We start from the raw sequence: 25,880 nt of genomic DNA, 5'->3' as shown, positions 1-25,880 counted from the left end.
CCTTCCCACCTGGAAAAGCTGGGGGTTTTGGGGGGGGGACGCCCCATTTTCCCCCCGCGGGGGGGTGGGGCTGGGGGGCAGGACACCCGTCGTGGGTCGTTTCACGGGGGGTGTATCCCCTTTTAGGAGAGGGGGTCCTTGCTGTTCCCCCCCCCGAGCGGGGGGTTGCTGAATGAACCCCCTCCCCCCCCGGGGCGCGCGCCGTGGTTGTGAATGAGCGTCCGGAGCCGTTCATAAATCCGGGGGGGGTGGTGTCCGGCCGTGCCCCCCCCCCCCCCCCCCCTTGTTTATGGCGGGGACAAAGCCCCGGGTCACGTGTCGGTCCCCGTCCCCCCCCCCCATTCACAAAAATCCCGGCCCCATTGAGGGCGGTGGGCCGGACCACTCCCCCACCCTGGCCTGCATGGGGGGGGTTCCTGCTCCCCCCCATATCCTCCCATCCCCGACACACCGCAGTTTGCCGTGGCAACGCGTGGTGATGTCACGGATGCGCGGGGGGGGGGCCACTCCGGATGCCTGGGTTCCTCCCTCCACCGGTGGCCGGACCTGGGTGGGGTCCCACGAGTGGGGGGGGGCTGGGGGTGACGTCCCCCCCCCCCGTGTCCGTGTCCCCCCCCCAGGCACATGCTGCGGGTGCGAGCCGTGGTGATGACCCGCGACGACTCGAGTGGTGGGTGGGTGCCCATGGGCGGGGGGGGCCTCAGCCACGTCACTGTCACCCGGCGGCGGGAGGACGGTCACTGTCACCGGCAGTACCTCATCCGGGGGGAGAGGCTGCGGGACCAGGCTGTACGGTGGGGGGGGGGGGACGACAGGGGTGTGATATGGGGCTGGGAGACATGGGGATGGGGACAGGGGGCTGGGATGGGGGACCTGGGATGTGATGTGGGGCTGGGGGTACATGGGGACAGGGACACTGGACCAGGGATGTGACATGGGGATGGGGACAAGGGGCTGGGGAGAGGGGACTGGCTGTGCCCTGGGGCTGGGGGATATGGGGCTGGGGGACGTGGGACTGGGATGTGACATGGGGCTGGGGAACAGGGGGGTGGAATGGGGGACACGGGGATGGGTGACGGGGGATGGGGGACATGGCATGGGGACACTGGACCAGGGATGTGACGTGGGGACAGGGGGGTGGGCTGGGGGACATGGTGTGGGGACAGGGTATAGGGGATGGGGGACAGGGACACTGGGCCAGAGATGTGACATGGGGCCAGGGGCCACAGGACCAGGACATGTCCCAGGGGTGGGGGCCGTGTCCCCACCCCCCGTGCCCCCCCCAGCCCACGCTGGAGTGTGCCCTGCGCCAGGACCTGGAGTACAACGAGGTGACCCCCACCTTCCACCACTGGCGGGTTGGGGGGAGCCGCTTCGGGCTGACCTTCCAGAGCCCTGCTGACGCCAGCGCCTTCCACAGGGGCGTGCGGGGGGCCCTGCAGGCCCTGGCCGCGGGTGGGCACTCCTGGGACCCCCCCCTTGGGGGGGGACACGGGACACGTGGGGTGCTGGCAGGCTTGGGGATAGTGGGGGGCACGGGGGGCTGCAGGCTGCTGGGGGGCTTGGGGACACTGGGAGGCTTGGGGATGCTGGGGGGGCATGGGGACACTGTGGGGCATGGTGGAGGGAGTGGGTGACACTGGGACTGGGGAGCATGGGGACACTGAGGGGCCTGGGGACCCCATTCACCCCGACCCCCCCCCCCCCGTGTGTGTGTCCCCCTTCTCCCCGCCTTCCTCCTCCTCCTCGGCGGGGGACAGGGGGGACACAGGGGGTCGCAGCCCTGTGCTGGAGCAGCCCCCCCCCCCCCCGGTGTCCCCCCACCCCAAGCCACCCCCTGTGCCCCCTACCATCGTCACCAGCAAGTCCTCGGCCACTGGCTACCAGCCCCCGGGTGGGCAGGTGGGCACTGGGGGGGCCCAGTTTGGGCTCCCAGTTGGGGTTAGAGGTCACAGGTCAGGGTCCTGCCTTGGGTTGGGGGTCTCGGATCCTGGATCAAGGTGCTGGTTGAGAAGGGGGTCAGGTCCCAGTTCAGGGTGCTGGGTTCCAGTTTGGGGTGCTGGTGGTTGGGGGTCCCAGTTTGGGGGTGCTGGTTGGGGTGCCAGGTCCCAGTTTGGGGTGCTGGTGGTTGGGGGGTCCCAGTCCAGGGTCTCCGTTTGGGGGCGGCCCCCTGCCCCCCCCAGCCACCCTTTGGGGTCCCCCTGGCATTGCCATTTGGGGAGTGCCGCCTCCTGATGCCCCGTCCCCCGGCTCAGCCACAGCTGCTGCTGCTGGGGGAAGCCGAGGAGCAGCCGGAGCCCCCCCCCCCACCGCGCCGGGACCCCCGAGGCGCCCGCAGCTACGAGGACTACCGTTGCGCTGGCGGGGCCTCCGCTGCCACCGCCGGCATGCCACCCGCCCGCGTCCGCTTCCAGAAGGATCCAAAGGGTTCCCCCTCCTGCCGCATCCACGGGGACCCCCCCCCCGGAGCCCCCTCCCACTGCGTCTACTGCCGGGGGGTCTTCAGCCGGGAGGAGAACGGCCGCGAGCAGTGCCGGGATGCGCCGGATCCCACCGGACGCTGCGTCTGCCGGCTGAGCTGCCTGTGGTGCACCGAGAGCCTCCTCTACCATTGCATGGCGGACGCCGAGGGAGATTTTTCGGCGCCCTGCTCTTGTGGGGGGGGCACCCCCACTGCTGCGCCCGCTGGCTGGCCCCTGCTGCCCTGGTGCTGCTGGTGCCGTGTCTCTGCCCCCCCCCCCGTGCGCCTGCCACTGGTGTGGCGGTCACTGTGGCTGCTGCGGCGGGAGGCACAAGGCCACGCGGTGAGAGGGACCGGGTGACAGCACGGGGGGGGACACAGCAGTGCCAGGACTCACGGTGCCGGGGTGTGTCAGCATGGGGAGGCTGATGGTGATGCTAGCACTGTGGACACTGAAAGCATCTTGGCATAGCTGTGTGTTGGCACGCAGACGACACCCCCCACCCCCCCCCCGAGGTTTCCCCCCCTCCCCGTTTATTTATTGACTCTGATACTTTATGTTAATTTATTCGCCGGGGGCGGGGCCAGCCCCCGTTAATTCCCCTCCCCGCTTCGCTGTAATTAAAGGGGGGTTTTAACGGGGGGGAGCTCCCCCACATGGTTCTGGGTCTGTAGCAACCGTTGCCTGGGCCCGCCCTCCTTCCTGATTGGAGGAACGCCCGCCCCGCGCTCTGATTGGCTGCTGGAGCACCACCTCCCCCAGGGCCTGGGGAAAGGGGGCGGTGCTCAGCGGGTGAAGGCGGGAACAGGCTCGCTCTGATTGGCCGGCAGCCCTACTAAAAGGGCTGCGCCGATTGGCCGGCGAGCAGCGGGAGGCGGGCGGTGATAACGAAAGGAAAACTCTGATTGGTGGCCGGGCCGACGGGGGGCGGGGCGAGGCGGCGGTGCCGGGGGGGCGTGATCCGGACGAGCGCCCCCTTGCGGGCGGGAGGACGCGCGGGGCCTCAGTCCGGGGGGAGGGGCGGGTCGCGCAGGCGCAGCGCGCGCAGGGCCCCCAGCAGGGGGGGGAGGGGAGGGGCGGGGGAGGGGCGGGGCGGGGCGGAGCCGGCGGTTCTCCTCCAGCAACCGGTCCTGCTCCTGCGGATATGGGGAGGGGTGGTCAGGGCAGGGGGGCTCGGACGGACGGGTTGCACGAGGGTTTGCACAAGAGGTTTGCATGAGGAGCCTTGCACAAGGGTCTGCATGAGGCCCTCACCTCCTGCAGCTGCTCCAGCCGCTCCAGCAGCCCGGGGGGGTCCCCGGCTCCGTCTGCGTCCAGGCGTCCCGGCGGGGCACCCCCTGGGCGAAGCCCCCCCCTTCCTTCTCATCCCCCCTTGCGAGGAGCCGGGGTCACACCCGCCGGGGGGAGGGCGAGGGGGCAGTGGGGGTACTGGGGGGGGTTACTGGGAGCACTGGGAGCTCACCTGAGCTGGGGGGGGGCACGGGGGGGGCCGGCTCCTGCATTCAGCCTCCACTAGCTCCTGGCACTGCTTGTGGCAGCTGGTCCCACAGCCTGGGGGGGTGCTTGCACACGCGTGTGCAACCCCTCCCCCCCATTGCACACTTACCCCGGCAGCAGTAGCCCTGCTTGGAGACACCCCAGAGCTGGAGGGGGGGTCAGGGGAGGCCATGGGGGTCCCGGGGGAGGGGGGTTTAGGGATCCCTGGGGGGGGTGTCACTCACGAAGCTATTGCACACTTGGCGGGAGGGGGGTTTCTTGAACGTGGCCTCGTGAAAATGGTGCGAGAGCTCCCTGGGGGGGGCGGAGGGTGTCATGGGGGGGACCCAAGCATCCGCCCCCCCCATCATCCCATGTTCCCCCCCCCATTTTGGGGATGCAGGCATCCAGGGCCTTTGACCCCCCCTCCCCCCCCATTTTTGGGGACCCCCGTGTCGGGGGGGTTCTCGCCCATCCCACTCCACTGGCTCCACCTCGGGGGTGTCAGGGGGGGCACAACCGCAGGGCTCAGCTTTGGGGGCCCACTTGCCATCCCTGGGGGTCTTGTCGGTCAAGGAGGGCTGAGGAGGAAGGGGGGGTCAGGGTCTCCCCCCGCTGCCTTCCCCCCCCCCCCCCCCCCCGGTGCCCCTCACCGTGGCCTTTGGGCTGGGGGGCTCGTGGGCATGCGAGAGCATGTACAGCTCCTCCTCAGTGTGTGCCGTGTCCAGGGACAGCTGGGGTGGTGGGCACCCCCCCCGGGACTTCCCCACCCCGTGGGGTGAGGGTGGGTTGGAAGCACACCTGAGCCCCCCCCATTCACCCAGCCCCCTCCCTGCCCTTGGCACCCCCACCCATCGCACCCCCACCCCTTGCACCCCCCCATGCCCCCCCTTGCTCCCTTTCCACATACTCCCTTGCACACCTCCTTGCCCAAATCACCCCCCCATGCCCCCCACCTTTGCTCTCTTCCCACCTGCTCCCTTGCACCCCCCCATGCCCCTTGCTCCCTTCCCATGTGCTCCCCTGCACCCCCCCAACCCTTACAGGACCCTCCCCAGCTCCCTTGCACCCTCCCACCCCTTGCAGCCCCCACTTTCTTCCTTGCTCACCCCCTTAGCATCCACCCTCACTCCTTGCAGGACCCCCTTTGCTCCCTTGCTTGTCCCCCCCACCCTTAGCACTCCCACCCCTTGCAGCCCCCCCCTTGCTCCCTCACGTGCACCCCCACCCCTTGCACCCCCCCTGCCTGGTGCCCCCAGTCTCACGGCCAGTAGGCGCAGGAGGTGGGAGTCAGTGCAGAAGGGGGGGGCGAGGCGCTGGAGGGCCTGCAGGTCGAGGGCGTGCTGGTAGAGGCCGTGGAGCTTGGGGAGGTTGAGGCCCCCCCCGGGCAGGACCCCCGGCAGTGCCGCGTCCAGCGCCGCCAGGTCCTTGAGGTGCACGGCCAGCAGCGGCAGGTGGAACCCCTGGCATGCCCTGAATGCCTGCCAGTATGCCCCGAAATTCCCTCGCGATGACACCAGCTCTGCCATTGCTCCCAGGGCCTGCGGGGGGCCGGGGGGGGCTCACAGGGATGCCTGGGGACACCCCACAGTGCCCCCCAGGGACCCCCAGTCTCTCCCAGTGCATCCCACTGCCCCCCCAGTTCCTCCTGGTGCCACTTGCCACATCCCCGCAGTGCTCCCTGTGCCCCCCTGAGACCCCCGGTTCCTCCCAGTGCTCCCACTACACCCCCCTGCACCCCCTGCCGTGCTCCCTGTAGCCCCCTGAGGACCCCCCCAGTGCATCCCAGCGATCCCCTCCCCCCGGTGCCCCCCCCACCTTAGCCACCTCGGGGGGCAGCAGGGCCTGGGTGGCCTTCAGGCGGGAGATGGAGCTGTGGCAGAGCCCCCCCCCCCCACCGCCATCAGTGTGTTGAAGTTCTGCAGCTCCCGGGAGGGACCCAGGGCTCCGTGTGAGCGGGACCCCCCCCCCCGCCCTTTGCACTCTCCCCTTTGCACCCCCCTGTGCCCCTTTGCACCCCCCTGCACCCCTCGCCCCCCTGCACCTCCTATGCCCCTTTGCCCCCCCCCTTTGCACTCCCCCCCCCCGTTGCCCCTTGCCTCCCCGCACCCCTGCCCCCCACCTGGGTGACACGGGTGAACTTGGCGACCACCTTGGCACGCTGGGGGGCTGTGGGGCAGCTCAGCACCATGAGCTGCACCCACCAGTAGACCCCATTGCAGAGGGCGACGGCTCGCTCCAGGGTGGGGGTCCCCCCCGCCCCCCCCCCCCCCCCCCGCTGGACGTACTGCCGGCAGTCCTGGCACTGCCACTGTGCGTCAGGGCCTGCCGACCTCCCCCCGACCCCCGGCAGCCCCCCGCGGCTGCCCAGTGCCCCGCGCCGCACCCCACGGCACCCGTTGGCACGCCCCATGGCCCCCACTGGCACCTGTCAGCGTGCTCCGTGGCACCGTAGCACCTACCTGAGCATCCCACAGCCCCACGGCACCCACCAACACCCTCCCAGCACACATTGGTGCACCTTGTGGCCCCGTGGCACCCATCAAAGCACCCCACGGCCCCCATCAGTGCACCCATAGCACACATCGGTGCACCCCGTGGCCCCATAGTGCCTGTCAAAGCGCCCTATAGCACCCACGAGCACAGCCCGCAGCCCCATGGCTTCCCTTGGCACCCCGTGGCACCCATGATCCTCCCCCCAGCACCCGGGGCCCCCTGTGCTGCTCACCGAGAGGCGGTAGAAGGCGCAGTGCTCGAGGCCACTGAGGTGCTGGGCCAGCTCGCCCACCTCCAGGTGGTCCAGGAGCAGCGAGACCTTGCGCTGGGGGGGCCCGCACCCTGGGGGAGCTCAGCCCAGCCGGCTGCGGGCACAGCCTGCGCACCTCCACATGCATGTGTGACCTCCCATGCATGTGTGTGTGTGTGTGTGACCCCTGACGTGTGTGCACGACCCCAACACGTGTGTGCACAGCCCCCGGCCCCGAGCCCTTGCACACATTTGTGCACAGCCCCTGTGCAAGGCCGAGCCCTGCGCGCGCGTGGCTCGCACGAGCACTCGTGCTAAGCCCCCCTCCCCATGCGCAGCCCCGCTCACCTGCTCACCCCTCCTGTGTGCCCCCTCCTGCATGTGCCCATGCCCCTTACATGTGGCCAACGTCCAGCAGCCGAGTGTGTCCCTTGTGCCCCTCGTGCCCCTTGTGCAATGCTGCCCGCCACAGCTCCCCCAGTGCCTCGGCCAGTGCCAACTCCAGGCGAAAGGCCTCGGGGTAGTGGGTGACCCAGTGCCTGCGGGGGCATGGCCCCCCCTCAGCTGGGGGACACGGGGGGGGACATGGCAGGGGGGGATGGGGGACGGGATGGGGACGTGGGATAGGGACACAGGATGACATAGGATGGGGACACGGGATGCAGGATGGGGACATGGGATGGGGACATGGGACACGGGATGGGGACACGAGACACAGGATGGGGACATGGGATGGTGACAGGGGATGGAGAATGGGGACACAGGATACGGGATGGGGACATGAGATGCAGGACGGGGACATGTAATAGGGGACAGGGGAGGACGTGGGCAGCAGAACGGGGGGACACAGGATGGGGGTGGCAGCCCCGGGGTGGGGACAGGGGGGACACGGGGACGACAACACAGGGTGGGGAACCGTGGCCGCCCCTCACCAGACAAAGAGGCAGACACGGAGCACCCGTTCCTCCCGCCCATCCCGCGTAGCCTCCTGGTAGGTGGCTCCAGGTTAAGGACCCTGGTGTGGCACAGATCCCCACCATGTCCCCACCCGTGTGTCCTCCACCCGTGTGTCCCCCCCTGGGCAGGATATAAGACGAGGAGGCGTCAGGCCAGCTCAGCCGAGGGCACGACCCAGCTGTGCACCGTCAGCGTCATGTCCACCGTGTACTCGCCCTGGCACAGCCATCCATCCAGGTCTGCGGGCGAAGCCACCATCACCCACGGGTGTCACTGGGGGGGGGGGGGGCACAGGCCGTGGGGCAGGGAGAGGTGGGATGGGGTGGGGGAGGTACCCAGAGGATGGGGGACCCAGGGGATGCTGTGCCTGGGGGGACGTGGCACCCAGGGGCTGTGGCAGCCAGGGGACATGGCACCCAGGGGATGTGGCACCCAGGGGACACCGTGCCTGGGTGCCATGGCACTGACTGGGGTGCCGCTGCGCCTGGCCCCCAGACCTTCACTGAAGGCGTCGAGGCGATGCTCCAGCAGCTGGTCGAGGCTGCAGGCCTGCAGCAGCTCCCCCAGCCCTGCGCTGGCCATGGCCCGGCTGATCTCCCGCGCCGTGGGGCACGTCAGCCACCGTGGGTCTGACCCATAGTGTCACCATGGGTCTGGTCCCTCCATGGGTCTGGCCCCATGGGTGTCCCCGTCCTTGTCCTTCCCCCCCCCACCGTGGCACTTCCCCTTCTGGCCCCTCTTGCCCAACGCTCTTCTGGGGGAGCCCCACAGGGACCCAGTTGGGGAGAAGGACTGGTCACAGTTGGGGTACTGGGGTGCATCACCTGCTCCCAGCTGGGGGCACCACCTGGTCCCAGCTGGGGGGCAAGACTGGTCCCAGTTTGGGGGGGGGGCAGGGCAGGCAGAGTTGCTTGTGTTGGAGGACAGAGCCTGGTCCCTGCTTGGGAGGGGAACTGGTCCCAGTTGTGGGGCAGAACTTGTCCCAGTTGTGGGGGGGGGGCGGGCAGAGGAGGCCACAGGGAGGGGCACAGCCTGGTCCCAGTTTGGGGTGGGCTGAGATGGTGCCAAAAAGTGTGTGTGTGTGTGTGTGTGTGTGTGTGTGTGTGTGTGTGCACAGCTGGGTTGGGATGGGGACAGGACAGGGCGCACACCCACCTCTTGCTCTCCCTGGGGTCCATGGCTGGGGGTGGGTGGGGGGGGCACACACAGGGGCCCAGCGGGGCTCCCCTGGGGCTGGCCGGGCTGAGGCAGGAGGAACTCGTTACGTGGGTGGGGGTGAAAAAAGAACTGCTGGGCGGGTGATGTCAGGCCAGACAGGGTGCATGTCACCTAGCACCCACTGATGGCAGGGGACACACACACACACATACATGGGGGAGACACCCAGGCGTTGGGGCTCCCCATCTCCCCCCCCCCCAGTGCCACCCCTGGGGGACCCTGTGCTGTGGGGCACCCCACTGCCTGGCCCCTGTGCCAGGGGGTGCCCGTATTTGGGGTCCCCTGTGCTGGGGGGGGTCCCCATACTGGGGGGTACCCAGGTGCCTGGGGTCGCCATGCCACTGGTACACTGGGGTACACCTGCTGTCCCTACGGGCACACGGGGGGTAGACCCGGCCTCCCTACCTGACCCTCCGGGGTAGCCCCGGTATCCCTACCTGATGCTCCGGGGTAGTACCAGTACCCCCACTGGTACTCCGGGGTAGTACTGGTACCCCTAATGGCGCTCCGGGGTACACCTGCTGTCCCTACGGGCACGCAGGGTTAGACCCGCCCTCCCTACCTGACCCTCTGGGTTAGGCCTGGTATCCCTACCTGATGGTCCGGGGTAGGCCTCACGTCCGTACCCAACGTACCGGGATAGTACCGGTACCTCCACTGGTGCTCCGGGGTAGTACCGGTACCCCTACTTGTGCTCCGGGGTACACCTGCTGTCCCTACAGGTGCGAGGGGGTAGACCCGCGTTCCTAACTGACCCTCTGGGTTAGGCCTGGTATCCCTAACTGATGCTCCGGGGTAGGCCGGGCGTCCCTACCTGACGGACCGGTGTAGTACCAGTACCCCCACTGGTACTCCTGGGTACTACCGGTACCCCTACTGGTGCTCCGGGGTACACCTGCTGTCCCTACACACGCGGGGGTTTAGACCCACCCTCCCTACCTGACCCTCCGGGGTAGGCCTGGTATCCCTACCTGGTGCTCCGGGGTAGTACTGGTACCCCCACTGGTACTCCGGGGTAGTACTGGTACCCCTAATGGCGCTCCGGGGTACACCTGCTGTCCCTATGGGCACGCAGGGTTAGACCCGCCCTCCCTACCTGACCCTCTGGGTTAGGCCTGGTATCCCTACCCGATGGTCCGGGGTAGGCCTCACGTCCGTACCCAACGTACCGGGATAGTACCGGTACCTCCACTGGTGCTCCGGGGTAGTACCGCTACCCCTACTTGTGCTCCGGGGTACACCTGCTGTCCCTACAGGCGCGAGGGGGTAGACCCGCGTTCCTAACTGACCCTCTGGGTTAGGCCTGGTATCCCTACCTTTTGCTCTGGGGTAGTACCCATACCCCCACTGGTACTCCGGGGTAGTACCGGTACCCCTAGTGGTGCTCCGGGGTACTACCGTTACCCCTACTGGTACTCCTGGGTACACCTGCTATCCCTACGTGCGTGCGGGGTTAGACCCGCCCTTCCTGCCTGACCCTCTGGGTTAGGCCCGGTATCCCTACCTGATTCTCTGGGGTAGGCCTGGCGTCCCTAAATGATTCCGCGCAGTAGTACTGGTACACCCACTGGTACTCCGTGGTAGTACTGGTAGCCCTACTGGTGCTCTGGGGTACACCTGCTTTCCCTACGCGCGCGCTGGGGGTAGACCCGGCCTCCCTACCTGACCCTCCGGGGTAGGCACGGTATCCCTACCTGATGCTCTGGTGTAGTACCCATACCCCCACTGGTACTCCGGGGTAGTACCGATACCCCTACTGGTGCTCCGGGGTACTACCGTTACCCCTACTGGTGCTCCTGGGCACACCTGCTATCCCTATGTGCGTGCGGGGTTAGACCCGCCCTTCCTGCCTGACCCTCTGGGTTAGGCCTGGTATCCCTAACTGATGCTCTGGGGTAGTACTGGTACCCCCACTGGTACTCTGGGGTACTACCGGTACTCCTACTGGTGCTCCAGGGTACACTTGCTGTCCCTAGGCGCGTGCGGGGGGTAGACCCGGCCTCCCTACCTGACCCTCCGGGGTAGGCACGGTACCCCTACCTGATGCTCTGGGGTAGTACCCATACCTCCACTGGTGCTCCGGGCCAGTACCGGTACCCCTACTGGTACTCCGGGGTAGTACTGGTACCCCTACTGGCGCTCCGGGGTACACCTGCTTTCCCTATGTGTGCGCAGGGGTAGACCCGGCCTCCCTACCTGATGCTCCAGGCTCGGCCTTGTGACACTACCTGACATACCAGGGTAGTACCGGTACCCCCACTGGTACTCCGGGGTATTACTGGTACCCCTACTGGTGCTCCGGGGTACACCTGCTATCCCTACCGACGAGTGGGGATAGACCCGCCCTTCCCACATGACTCTCTGTGTTAGGCCCGGTATACCTAACTGATGCTCTGGGGTAGGCCTGGTGTCCCTTCCCGACGCTCCAGGGTAGTACCGGTACCCCTACTGGTACTCTGGGTTAGTACCGGTACCCCCACTGGTACTCCGGGTAGTAACGGTACCCCTACTGGTGCTCCGGGGTACACCTGCTGTCCCTATGTGCACGTGGGTTTAGACCTGCCCTCCCTACCTGACCCTCTGGGGTAGGCCCGGTATCCCTACCTGATGCTCCGGGGTAGGACTGGCATCCCTTCCCGACGCTCCCAGGTAGTACCGGTACCTCCACTGGTACTCCGGGGTAGTATTGGTACCCCTACTGGTGCTCCGGGGTACACCTGTGTCGTGGTTTAACCCCAGCCAGCAACTAAGCACCATGCAGCCGCTCACTCACTCACTCCCCCCCCACCCAGTGGGATGGGGGAGAAAATCGGGAAAAGAATTAAAATTTGTGGGTTGAGATAAGAACGGTTTAATAGAACAGAAAAGAAGAATGATAATGATAACACTAATAAAATGACAACAGTAGTAATAAAAGGATTGGAATGTACAAATGATGCGCAGGGCCATTGCTCACCACCCGCCGACCAACACCCAGCTAGTCCCCAAGCGGCGATTCCCTGCCCCCACTTCCCAGTTCCTATACTAAATGGGACGTCACATGGTATGGAATACCCTATTGGCCAGTTTGGGTCAGGTGCCCTGGCTGTGTCCTGTGCCAACTTCTTGTGCCCCTCCAGCTTTCTCGCTGGCTGGGCTTGAGAAGCTGAAAAATCCTTGACTATAGTCTAAACACTACTGAGCAACAACTGAAAACATCAGTGTGTTATCAACATTCTTCACATACTGAACTCAAAACATAGCACTGTACCAGCTACTAGGAAGACAGTTAACTCTATCCCAGCTGAAACCAGGACAACCTGCTTTCCCTACGGGCACGCGGGGGTAGACCCGGCCTCCCTACCTAAACCTCCGGGGTAGGCACGGTATACCTACCTGATGCTCTGGGGTAGTACCGACACCCCAACTGGTGCTCCGGGGTACACTTGCTGTCCCTACGGGCGCTCGTGGTTAGACCCGCCCTCCCTACCTGACCCTCTGGGTTTTACAACACGGTTTTATAACACTAAGTTTTACAACGCTTAAGGTTTACAACACGGTTTAACAACACAAGTTTTACAACACTTAAGTTTTGCAACACAGTTTTAGAGTAGTAACACTGAAGTTTTGCAACACTGAAGTTTTGCAACACAGTTTCAGAGTAGCAACACTTAAGCTTTGCAACACAAGTTTTACAACACATTTTTATGGTAGCAACACTTAAGTTTTTGTCCTGGGTTCAGCTGGGATAGAGTTAATTTTTACAGGAACCTGGGAGGTGGGGGGCATAGCCGGGGCAGCTGACCTGAACTAGCCAAGGAGCTATTCCATACCATGTGACATCATGCTCAGTATATAAATGGGGAGCGGGCCGGGGGGTGGTCTCGACTTTCGGTGGGGGAAGTGGCGGAGCGTCGGGTCCCGGGTGGTGAGCAGTTGCACTGTGCATCACTCTTTTTGTATACTCTTTCATTAGTACCGTCGTTGTTGTTGTAATTTCTTTGTGTTGTTCCAGTAAACTGCCTTTATCTCAACCCTCGAGGTTCCAGGGTTTTTTTTCTTTTCTCTCCTCCATCTCCCCCCTATCCCACCGGAGGGGGGCGGGAGGAGTGAGCGAGCGGCCGCGTGGTCCTTTGTTACCGGCTGGGCTGAAACCATGACAGTACAATACCCTGTTTCACGTGACGCTATCTTATCCTCTATTGGCTGTGCAAGCTTCTTCACGAGGTGTCCAGCAGTTACTTATCTCATTCTTCGGCATCCACGAGTTGTTTGTCAGGCTCTTCTTATCTTCCTTTTTCCCAGCGTACAAGGACACAGCGTCCTTGTCCGCTTCAGCACTTTGTAAACTTATGCTTCGTTCCCAGCTAAAGGCTGGATTGCTCACATGCCCTCGCCCAGCCAAGAAATCCTCAACACACGTGGTTCATTGTGAAGGTTCGGTGCAAAAAGTAGAGTTGCAAGCTGTAACTGAAGCGTTTAAATTATGGTCGAATGTTTCTGTAAATATTATTTGAGATTCGCTTTATGTTGTTGGGGTAGTACAACGAATGGAAAGAGCTATTTTGAAACACTGTAAACAAGAGGATTTATACCAACAGTTTAGAACATTGTGGTACCTGTTAAATGACAGGTTGCACCCCTATTTTGTAAGTCATGTTCGAAGTCACACGAATCTGCCAAGAGAAATAGCACAAGGAAATGCAACAGTAGATCAGTTGGTAGCTCATGCATGGACGGGACCTTCACCAGATAAGTTAGGACAAGCTAGAATCTCACATGGGTTTTTTCATCAATCAGCAAAGGTACTTGCAAAACAATTTGGAATAACCATTGGAGATGCAAAAGCCATTACACAGACATGTTCTGAGCGTCAACTTGTGGGAACAAATTCATCTGGAGCTGTAAATACACGAGGTTTGCATTCTTTACAATTGTGGCAAATGGATGTAACACACGTACCTGAGTTTGATAAATTGAAATATGTTCATGTGTCTGTGGATTGTTTTTCTGCAGCTGTATGGGCAACAGCGCAGACAGGAGAAACAAGTCGACACTTCCAGCGACACCTGCGTTCAGCTTTTGCAGCACATGGCATTCCATTTCAGATAAAAACTGACAATGGGCCGTGCTACATCGCACAGACAACTCAAAAGTTTTTTAGTCAATGGGGTATTATTGTACACACCACGGGTATACCACATTCCCCTACAGGCCAGGCAATTGTAGAACGCATGAATCAGACTTTGAAACGCCAACTGCAAAAACAAAAAGGGGGAGAGCAGATGGCTACTCCTCATGAATGATTGAACAAAGTTGTATATGTGTTGAATTACTTGAGATTGACAGATGGCGAAAGTGTACCACCAATTGTAAAACATGTGCAAGGCATGGTAGGAGATTTGTTTGACATTAATAGCAATGTTCAAGTTAGGGTTAAAAATGTTGAGAAAAATGTATGAGAAGGACCATTTCAATTAATAACCTGGGGATGAGCTTATGCTTGTGTTGTTACAGATCACGGAACAAGATGGGTACCAGCAAAGTGGGTAAAACCCTGGACAGGCATTACATCCTTGGAAAAACACTGAACCTAAAAGGACTCCTTCTCGCTGTTATGGGTGATACACGTAAGGGAAGAATGGATGATCCAACAACCAAAACAGAATGTATGGGTAACCTTGGCGAACATAACGCATCAAGAAACTATCTATTTTGCTTGTATATAGAAATGCTACAGCTTGGTGTAACTATATCTATTCCAGAATATCACGCTCTTTTTCTATTCCAGCTGTTTTACCTGTGGGGATGTTTTTAATTCGCGGGGATAGAGCATGGGGGGGTGGAATTCCATCAAAACTTAACAGGAGGCCATGTAACCTCGGACGACTTACATTACTAACACCTGATATCAATGTGATTCACAGTAAAAGGCTCACAATAACTGACACAGGGTTAAGTGGATAGCTAGCAAGTTTGGGAATTATGGGATGATTGAAAGATTTGCTTATGCATGGCTTAGTTATTCTAATTGTAGTATTAGCAGTTGTAATGATTGTACCACATATCATAAAAATAGTTGAACATATGATTGCAAAAGCATTTCATGTAACTTGGCTTGCACAAAAACAATAAGGGGGAATTGTGGGAGATTTCATGGAAAATGGGGAACACTTCTTTGAGCCTGATTATTTAGAGTTAGCATAAGTAGGCCACAGTTAGCATGAGTGAGCCGGAGTATGTGACAGCTGCAGTACGAATGGACTTTTTTTGAACCACCAGAAAAACAATGGACATGAGGAACTTGGAAAGTGGAGCAATTAATAAACAAGATAACAGAACTGCAGAGGCAATAAGGAGCTGCAAGAGCTTTAACGCAATTAAGAAAGCTGTCATTTTGACTTACAGCATCTAGCTGCGGGATGGGGACTTAGGAGTTAGTTTGTATCTTTGTTAAAAATCGGGGCTCTTTTATTCTTATGTATTTTATTAGGTTTAATGTTGCTTTCACCGTGTTTAATTAATTGTGTTCATAGATCTTTGCAAAAGGCAATACAGCATATGTTAATTTGTCGAAAAACAAAAAAGGGGAGTTGTAGGAACATGTTTAGCTAACGGTCACAAAAGCATTCCAGACACCTTTAGAAGACCTTGAACAGAAGATGATAATAAAGCCAATTAGAAGAACACAGGTGTGCATTCCACGATAAAGGGAACTTGGCACAAAGAACCTCAATTCGGCAGTTTATCTTGACCAATTAGACTGAGACAAGTTTCGCATGTTTTAGTTGGTATAACCAATTATGCCCTATGCTTATGCACCTGTACAGAGATGGTATAACCAATTATGCCTTATGTTTATGCGCGTGTACAATGACTTTGCAGGATATGTGATTATGAATATGTGTGTGTTTTAGCAATAAAAGGTCATCTGTCGTCCGCTTTCAACTTTACAGGCGTCCGTTTATTTCAACCTCCTGCATTGCTACTCTAAAACTCTGTTGCAAAACTTAAGGGTTGATACTCTGAAACTGTGCTGAAAAACTTAAGGGTTGCTACTCTGAAACTGTCTTGCAAAACTTCAGTATTGCAGAACTTAAGTGTTGCTACTCTAAAACTGTGTTGCAAAACTTAAGTTTGCAAAAACTTAAGGGTTGCTACTCTAAAACTGTGTTGCAAAACTCAATTGTTGCTACCCTAAAACTGTGCTGCAAAACTTAAGTGTTGCAACTCTAAACTGTGTTGCAAAACTTAACGGTTGCTACTCTGAAACTGTGTTGCAAAACTTAACTGTTGCTACTCTAAAACTTAAGTGTTGCAAAACTTAACTCTGGCTACCCTAAAACTGTGTTGCAAAACTTAAGTGATGCTACTCTAAAACTGTTGCAAAGCTTGTGTTGCTATTCTTAAACTGTGTTGTTAAACTTAAGTGTTCTAAAACTTAAGTGGTCCAAAACTTAAGTGTTGCTACTCTAAAACTGTTCCAAAAATTAAGTGTTGCATTGTTGGGGGATGCAACGAGTGTATGGAATGCCTGACAGTTCGAGAACAGCGTGACCTTGAGCAGCTTGTAGTGTATCCTTGAGAGTCTGGAAAGATCCGAGAAGACCAGTACAAAAACAAGATAGTGATAAGAAGAACCATCCTGATGAACTCACCAATCATGAATTGTTAGTTACTAACTAAACCAATCATATACTAACACATACTCTGAAGAAGGGGATAAAAAGGTGTGTTAGAACAATAAAGTAGCCATTTTGCATGATCTATTACTTGTCGTGTCCGTCTCTACCATGACATTGCATCTCTAAAACTGTGTTGCAAAACTTAAGTGTTGCTACTCTAAAACTGTTGCAAAACTGTAGTGTTGCAAAACTTAAGTGTTGCTACTCTAAAACTGTGTTGCAAAACTGTCGTGGTTTCAGCCCAGCCGGTAACAAAGGACCACGCGGCCACTCGCTCACTCCTCCCGCCCCCCTCCGGTGGGATAGGGAGGAGACGGAGGAGAGAAAAGAAAAAAAAACCTGGAACCTCGAGGGTTGAGATAAAGGCAGTTTACTGGAACAACACAAAGAAATTACAACAACAACGGTACTAATGAAAGAGTATACAAAAAAGAGTGATGCACAGTGCAACTGCTCACCACCTGGAACCCGACGCTCCGCCACTTCCCCCACTTCCCCCACCGAAAGTCGAGACCACCCCCCGGCCCGCTCCCCATTTATATACTGAGCATGATGTCACATGGTATGGAATAGCTCCTTGGCTAGTTCAGGTCAGCTGCCCTGGCTATGCCCCCCACCTCCCAGGTTCCTGTAAAAATTAACTCTATCCCAGTTGAACCCAGGACATGTACCAATTAGAGTATTGTATAAGGCACGTGCACAAGCACATAAGGTATATAACTGTGTTAAAAGTTGTAGTAAATGGGCTTCACTTGATCACATTGGTCTGTGTGTGATGTCCCCTGTGGATCCTCCGCAACACACGTGAGTCTTCCATTCGTTGCCGTCTCTCCATACTACACCGGCTTTTCCTGATTTGCCTCCTCCATCGGTAAATGCTGTAGGTCCTTTAACAGGGTGCTGACTAAGTTTAGGTATTGATTCTAGCCCTGTGTTTTTCCAAAAGGTGAACATTCAATGACTCGGGTAGTGAATACTTAGTTTCCCTGTGTAGCCCTCTATTGCAGTTTGAAGTGCTACAGAATTCTGTAAACCCCATTCGCAATAATCTTGTTGTAAGGGAATTAACAATTTCCCTGGTTCCTCACCGGCTATTTCAATTATACGTGATCTTCCTTTTATTATTAACAATGAAAACATTTCCAATCTGGTGGTAATTGTCTTTTTGGGCTGGAATGGTGCAAACACCCATTCTAAAATTCATAAAGGATCTTTTTCAGCTTCCAACCACTGCAATATAATAGCATATGGATGTTGATCATGATTTATTATGGCTAATTGAAGTTCAACATCTCCCACCCATCGATCTCTGTATGCTGTTTCTAATTTTTTGGTTATCCCCTGTAAAGCTAATTCGGCTTCCTCTGTTAACATTCGAGGGGGACGTAAATCGCCCTCTCCTGTCAACAATGTTAATAATGGACTCATTTCCTCATTTGTAATGCCACAAATGTTTCTCACCCAATTTAGGTCTCCTACCAACTTTTGAACATCATTTAATATCTTGAATTCTGGTCTCAATTGCAGTTTTTGTGGGAAAATAGCTGTTTGCATAATTTTCCAACCCACATAAATCCAGGGAGATTGACATTGAACCTTTTCTGGTGCAATCTCTAGCCCTACTTCTTTTAGCTTAATTGTTAACTCATTGATTAGTTTAGGTTTATTTAATTGGCTTCCAGCAAGCAATATATCATCCATGTAATGATATATTATATACTGAGGCCATTTCTCTCGTACTGGTTTTAATGCCCAATCCACAAAAAGTTGACACATTGCTGGGGACTTTTTCATACCTTGTGGAAATACCGTCCAATGATATCGTTTCATTGGTTCAGCTTTGTTAACAGATGGCACTGAAAAGGCGAATCACATCGCATCCTGTTCATGCAAAGGAATGGTAAAGAAACAATCTTTTAAATCAATTATCAAAATGTCCCAGTCTCGCGGAATCATGCTCGGGGATGGCAACCCAGGCTGAAGGGCTCCCATGTCTTCCATAACCTCATTTATTTTTCTTAAATCATGTAAAAGTCTCCACTTTCCACTTTTCTTTGGGATTACAAACACAGATGTATTCCAGGGACTTGTTGTTGGTCTAATATGTCCCTTTTCCAATTGTTCCTGTACCAGCTCCTGCAGTTTAGTGACCTTTTCCTGGGTTAGTGGCCACTGATCTACCCAAACCGGATCATCAGTTTTCCATTTTAATTTAAGGGTTGGTCGCTCTTCAATGGCCGCTCCACGAAATGCTTAGGATTGCTGACAATAGTACAACTCATCTGCCCTAATACATCCCGCCCCAACAAGTTAACTGGTACAGGAGCAATGTAGGGACACACTGAGCAAACATAACCATCAGGATTTTTGCATTTTAATGTTACTGCACTTTGCATGGTGGTTGATGTTCCACCCACCCCCACAAGTCCATGGGCTGGATTGACCAGCTGCCAACTTGATGGCCAGTCTTTGCTTGAAATTATTGTCACATCTGCTCCTGTATCAACTAATAGCTGACAGGTCCAGAATTTAGGTTGATCTTGAGGGTGTAAAAACTGAATTTGCAAAGTTGGCTTTCTTTGTCCAATGTCTAGAGCCCAGAAAATCTCCGGTTCTCCTGTGGAACCAAAACCCTTTGTCCCCCTATGTCGTTTTAGAGCATTGGGAACATGCGCTTGAAAAGGAACAAGTTGTGCAATTCGGCTTCCAGCTGGAATGTTAACCAGTGGCATAGGTGTCCATACCATAACTTGAATTTGTCCTGTGAAGTCAGAGTCAATTACTCCCGGCAAGACAAACAATCCTTTCCTAGTTGTTGATGATCGTCCTACTAATAACGCACTCAGTCCAAACCCTAATGGTCCACATGCAGTTGTTGGAATACACTGCACGGCTGTATCAAAAAGCGTTGTTTCTACTGCTGTGTCCAGGTCCACTCCGGCACTGCCTGCTGTCCGGGCGGAGAGGCTTGCCAGGCAGCCTGAGCGGCCGGTGCTATTTGTGTCGTCGCGCGGTTCACCGGCGCGCTCTGCTGGCCGTTTCCCGCCATAGGTGGTAGTGGAGAGCTATTATGATATTTAGAACGGCAAACACGAGCTGTGTGGCCACCCTTCTGGCATCTTGCACAAACCTGAACTGGCGTTACAGTTTGTTGTTGATACTGCAAATGATTTTGTCCCGGTTTCCCTTTAGCCCGACATTGTGCTTTTAAATGGCCGGGCTTTCCACAATTGTAACATTTTTTACCCCCTCTAAGTGCAACCGCAAACGCTTCTGCTAATGCATTCATTTGGAATGATGTAGTTCCAATCTTGTTACATGCCTCAACCATATCGACAAGGCTGGCATTTTTGGGTAGCGCCAGCAAAAGCTTTTTACAGTCAGCATTTGCATTCTTTACTGCCAATTTTAGTGCCAAAGCATTCTGAGCCTCCACACTTGATACTTGTTTAGTTAGTGCATCTCTTAGTCTGTCAATGAAGGACATGTACGATTCCTGGGGACCCTGCTTAATCTGCGTGAATGACATAACATTTTTACCTTCTTCTGGCAGAGTCATCATTGCTTTAAATGCTATTACTGAAGCAGTTCTCAAGGCTTCTATGGGAAACTTTGCCTGTAATCTTGGATCAGTAAATTCGCCAGTCCCAATAAGGTGATCTATCCCTATTGCCTTCATGGGGTTACCATCGGGTCTATCCAAAATTTTTATAGCAACTTCTTCACACAGCCCCCTCCATCTATCTCTCCACAGCATTTTCTGAGTTGGCTTTAATAGCATGCTGGCTAATTGATCGCAATCATACGGAGTCATAAGTTGAGCTCCGAAAATATTGTCGAGTAGCGCTTTGGTGTAAGGAGACGTCAGCCCGTAATTATGGACTGACTTGTGCACTTCTTTTATCAAATCCCATGAAAAGGGATTCCATTCATTTGTATCATTTGCCCTCACTATAACAGGATAAGCATGAGGAACGACCACTCCCTCGCTTGCTGCTTTCTTATGTATTTCTCTCCAGGAATTTCTCGGGTCACAGCCCAAATCTTCAGCTGCTTCATAACTTGGTGGCGGTTTTTCTTTTTCTAAAGAAATATCGTCTCGGGGAGGTTCTGGCCAGTTATCATAATTGTCAGGTAAAGGTGGATATAAACCCGTAGACGGCTTAATTGACCGTATTTCTCTCTCAGGGTTTGGTGGTAGAATAGGTGGCGATGCCTTTTTTGGCTCAGCTGTATCTTTTACTGAACCATCCGGTAATGTCATTTTATGACAAGTAGAGTCAGAGGGACAATGCGAACAAGATGACTCATTGGTATCGTGTCTGTCCTCACCATTTACTGACACCAATACTTTTGGATTCAAAGTCGAATTTGCCTCCGCTGCCACCTTTCTTTTTGCCCATAAGGATCGTATATTGTCAAAAAGCAACCGCCAAGTAATAACCAGGTCTTCAACGTGTTGATCCCCTTTAGAGATCACATCCCGTAATTTTGTTCCAATTTGTGCCCAAATCTCAGGCTCAAATGCGGTAGCCGTTTCAACAGGATAGCCCTGAAGTCGGCACCATTTCAATAACCCTCTCACGGAGGATTCAGTACATTTAATTCCTCTCCTAGAGAGTATATGCAGTAGGAGTCTGACTATAGCCCTTTCCTCCGAGGACAAGTTCTGCCCCATACTGCCCCTGGTTGCTCACCTTCCTTTCAGGTGTCTTCTCAGCCTAGGCTCAGCTTCCCTGCTTCAGTCCCGCCGACAGCAGTACCTCCAACCAGGGCTTCTCCTGCCGCGTCTTCTGCGCTCTCAGGGCCACACCGGGGTCACCATTTGCAGGAGGTAGAAATAAACGGATGCCTGTAAAGTTGAAAGCAGACGACCCTTTATTGCTAAAACACACACATATTTATAATCACATATTCTGCAAAGTCATTGTACACGCGCACAATCATAGAATATGATTGGTTATACCAACACTGTACACGCGCATAAACATAAGGCATAATTCGTTATACCAACTAAAACATGCGAAACTTGTCTCAGTCTAATTGGTCAAGATAAACTGCCGAATTGAGGTTCTTTGTGCCAAGTTCCCTTTATCGTGGAATGGGTACTTGTGTTCTTCTAATTGGCTTTATTATCATCTTCTGTTCAAGGTCTTCTAAAGGTGTCTGGAATGCTCTTGTGACCGTTAGTTAAATATGTTCCTACAACAGCTGTTTTATACTTTAAATTTGCCATGAGCAAACACTAGATTAGTGTTAGGCTATTTTTTCAACTGGAAGTGTATTCCCACCAAAAAAAAGGAGATCTGGACATTTTCCACTTTCATTTACCAGCAACAACAGAAATGAACCAAATAAGTAACTCCTTTAGGCCTTCTGTAGGTCTTTTGAGTTCATCCCAAGTCTACTGTAACCCCAAAGTATTTAATTACAAAAACATCTGATCTCAGTCAAGAACTAGTAATCAGATATTTATGTTTGTCTCATTTAAACAAATGATAGAGAGAAATCTAGGTTGGGAGTGACCTCTGGGATCTAATGTCTTGCGCAAAGCAGAACTAACTTAAAAGTTAGATCAGGTTGCTCTGGGCTTTCAAATATCTCCAAGGATGGAGATTCCACAAACTTTCTGTGAAACCTCTTCCAGGGTTGTACTGCCCTCCCAGTGAAGAATATTTTCCTAATGTCCTTATGTCAAGTATGTTTGTTAATTTACAGCCTAATAGAGAATTAAGATTTTGTGGAAGAAATACTTCTCACTGATAAATGACAATAAGTCACTCAGCTTTCTTATTAACTTCTCCTATTTAAATTCTACAGTTTGCTAGAAAGTAAACTAGTCAGTCAAGTACAGGTAGACAGTTTAGGCTTCTGTCACGATCCGGGCTGGACAGACCAGGGAGGGGTCATGGTGAATTTGGAATTCACTCGGGCTAAATTAAGGTGAAGCGACACCAAGCGATCAGTTAAACATTTTATTCGTGGCAGAAGCAACCTGAACTGGGGAGGCATAACAGTAGGTGGCGTGTTTTCTCTAAACAGGAACTAGCATGGAACTACCTCAGTAAACCGTGTAACCCGTGGTAACCATATACATCAATTCAGGGAAGAAAATAAGGAGAGCCCTCCCGTTGAGTCACGAGGTTCAGAGTGGACCCCCTTGCTTTCTAGACTCCTTCTCAGAGAGGAGCCTAGGGGCGGCTGGATCCACTCCTAGTCCCAGACTTGGTCAACGGTTTTGTGTCTAAAGGGATGAGGTGTAGGGATTATGAAAAGGAGGGAGAGGGAGAAAGAGACAGAGGAAGAAAAAAGAGAAAGGTTTCACAGGTCCTGGGTCCAGCATTGGTCCAGTCAGCCTAGGGGTCCAGTTCTGGTGGGCGTGCACATGCGGGGCTTTGGTTTGTGTCCTTTTATCATCTCCTTGCCCCTCCTTCAGGCGGGCACTCAAACTCATTAGGCTAATTAGGTGTCATGCGCGGTTTGTGCTTTCAGAACCTTCGGGAAATGGGTCGGTGGGCTTGGGGGGTGGTTTGGGGAGTAACTTCCCCTTCCCTGCGGATGTGACCATTGTTTGATCTTTGGCCATGCATGGTGAGCTGCCCTGCTCAGCGTATCAGAACACAGAGCTGTGCATCCTCTGGCATGCCCTCCCTGTCCTGTTGCTGATGTCCTATGCTGATCTGTGCTGACTGGCTTCTTTTTACCTGTGGTTCTGGGTTCGTTGTTATGCAGTTAGTCGTTATGCAGAACTTGCCCCACCACAATGTTTGAGACATTAACTCTTTCAGTTTCTCACAGCTTCTGAAAGAAGACTCTAAAGTAAACTCTTGTTGGGAGGCTTCCTCTCCTGGGTGACTTCTCTCATGGAAGCATTTTCTCTTATAAATGCATCCTGACCCATAAGCTATACATGGAGACTGAAACCCTGACTGCAGCCTTGACAGAAGCAAGCAGCAAGTCATTGGGTTCAGAAACTTTCTAATGTATATTTAGCATAAGTAGATTAAGTGTATTTTGTGTGTTTATCTATGTCTTTTACAAATATTAAGCACATGATTTATTCTGAATGTCATACATAAATGATTTTGCTTGGATTTGACCTATAAGTGGCTTCAGATAGGCATGACATAAGTTTGCTGGGCAACAATATGTCAATCTTCTCTCAAAAGTATGACAAATACATAAAATGGGGTTCCCAAGCTTACCAGCGCACCCCCTATTTTACCCAAAGGGTAATGTAATGGACCTCTCTTTCATCTGCAAAGGCCAGAAAGAGAAATACACTGGGGTGACACTGGGGAAGCAAGAGGGGAAGAAACATCCTCTGATGACCATGAAGGCTTTAAGATGTTGGAAAGCATGTTTGAACCACAAAGGTCACAGGAAGTATGTTACTGGTACATATCCCTCAGATCCTCAGATCATAGAATCATAGAATGGTTGGGGTTGGAAGGGACCTTAAAGATCATCTAGTTCCAACCCCTCTGCCATGGGCTGCGGTGACTGAATTAAGCGCTCAAGCTATCTGTACAAGATTCCATTTATTTCACAAAAGGATCAAACTTATATATGTTTCAACAAAGATCTAGAAAGAACTAACGGCATACAGCCAATATTACTAACACAGGAGGGCATATCTGGCTCAGCTGGGATGTTTGCCAGTCCTCAGAACAGTTAAAGATAAAAACATTCCATACACATACTCGTGACTGTCTTGAGCCACATCTTCCCAGGCATACACCAGGCCATCCTCCAACCTGACCTTGTAAAACTAGTTCTTCAAAGGCTTGGCAAACATGCAGCACAACAAATACTAACGGTCACTCTTGAAAACAAATGCCAGGTGTTCCGAGCTGCTCCCACATCTCCCCCTTTTTTGTTTAGGAACATCAGATTCATGAGGAAGGCAGTGAGGACTCTAATTTCGGATTGACGTAATCCTTGTACTGCTCCTCAGATGGTTCTGATTGCTGCAAACACACAGATGATTAATAACCCTCTAATAGCAAGACAAATTCAGATACACAGATTTAAACCTTCAAACCATGTTTTTGGATTTAACCATTTAACACTATTAGACAATTCTTCAAAAAACATTTTGTTCTGCTAATTTTGTATATCTTAGAGCTGGCTGGCATTGATCTTGTAATATCTGTGCAAGATCTTAGATCTCTCCTGCAATATTAGTAGCAAATGCACCTTGTAAATGCGCCTTCACCTAATTCCAATCTCATACACTTTCATTCCCTTGTAAAGGAGTTACACAGAGCCCTTGTTTTTGAAATTCCCAATCACAATGTAATTTCATTCTATTTTGTAATGCACTTTGTATATCTCTATATGATGGGTTGATCCTGGCTGGATGCGCCCACCAAAGCTATTCTATCACTCTTCCCTCCTCAGCTAGGGGAATGGGAAATGAGGTTTGCGGTCAGTTCATCACACGTTATCTCTGTCGCTTCATCCTCCTCAGCGGCAGCACTCATCACACTCTTCCCCTGTTCCAGCGTGGGATCTCTCCCACGGGAGACAGTCCTCCATGAACTTCTCCAGCATGGGTCCTTTCTGTGGTGTGCAGTCCTTCAGGAGCATACCGCTCCAGCGTGGGTCCCCCATGGGGTCATAGGTCCTGCCAGAAAACCTGCTCTGTGGGCTTCTCTCTCCACAGATCTGCAGGTCCTGCCAGGATCCTGCTCCAGCGCGGGCTTCCCATGGGATCACAGCCTCCTTTTGGCACCCACCTGCTCTGGTGTGGGGTCCTCCACGGGCTGCAGGTGGATATCTGCTCCACCGTGGACCTCCCTGGACTGCAGGGGGACAACCTGCCTCACCATGGTCTTCCCCAGGGGCTGCAGGGGAATCTCTGCTCCGGCGCCTGGAGCATTTCCTCCCCCTCATTCTTCACTGACCTTGGTGTCTGCAGGGTTATTTCTCTTACATATTCTCACTCCTCTCTCTGGCTGCTGTTTCTGTGTGTTCCGCAACTGCTTTCCTCTTCCCCCTCTCCAGCTGTTTTTTTTTAATTCTTTCTCTCTCTTTTTTTTTTGTACACAGAGACGCTACCACTATCGCTGATTGGTTTGGCCTTGGCTGGCGGCGGGTCCATCTTAGAGCCGGCTGGCATTGGCTCTGTCGGACATAGGGGAAGCTTCTAGCAGCTTCTCACAGAAGCCACCCCTGTAACTCCCCACTACCAAAACCTTGCCACACAAACCCAAAACACTCCAAGCCAAATTACCACTGCTTGTAAAGCATCCAATCATGCTAGTATTTGTTGATCGATTTGTACCTGGGTATTCATTTCAGCTGTAACATTTTTTAATACATTAGCTACTGTGTGAGCAGTCTGAACAGATT

General features: G+C 54.5%; 1 protein-coding gene across 1 annotated transcript; it reads left to right on the top strand.

The window, feature by feature from the left end:
* Positions 1–627: 627 nt before the first annotated feature.
* Positions 628–1,695, top strand: LOC138683364 (sprouty-related, EVH1 domain-containing protein 1-like). Its single transcript, XM_069775067.1, has 2 exons — positions 628–789; positions 1,287–1,695. The coding sequence occupies exons 1-2, from the start codon at positions 649–651 to the stop codon at positions 1,635–1,637; spliced, it is 492 nt and encodes a 163-aa protein (XP_069631168.1). The 5' UTR covers positions 628–648; the 3' UTR covers positions 1,638–1,695.
* Positions 1,696–25,880: the final 24,185 nt, after the last annotated feature.

Source organism: Haliaeetus albicilla, chromosome W, assembly GCF_947461875.1.
Source record: "Haliaeetus albicilla chromosome W, bHalAlb1.1, whole genome shotgun sequence".
Taxonomy (NCBI): Eukaryota; Metazoa; Chordata; class Aves; order Accipitriformes; family Accipitridae; genus Haliaeetus; species Haliaeetus albicilla.
The sequence above is the reverse complement of the archived record's forward strand: the minus strand, read 5'-3'. Positions and strand labels throughout refer to the sequence as shown.

Excerpts from the sequence above, each read along its gene's own strand:
- LOC138683364 (XM_069775067.1), top strand. The coding sequence starts at position 649 with ATGACCCGCGACGACTCGAGTGGTGGGTGGGTGCCCATGGGCGGGGGG. Across the intron at positions 790-1,286 it reads AGAGGCTGCGGGACCAGGCT|CCCACGCTGGAGTGTGCCCT; the intron begins GTACGGTGGGGG and ends TGCCCCCCCCAG.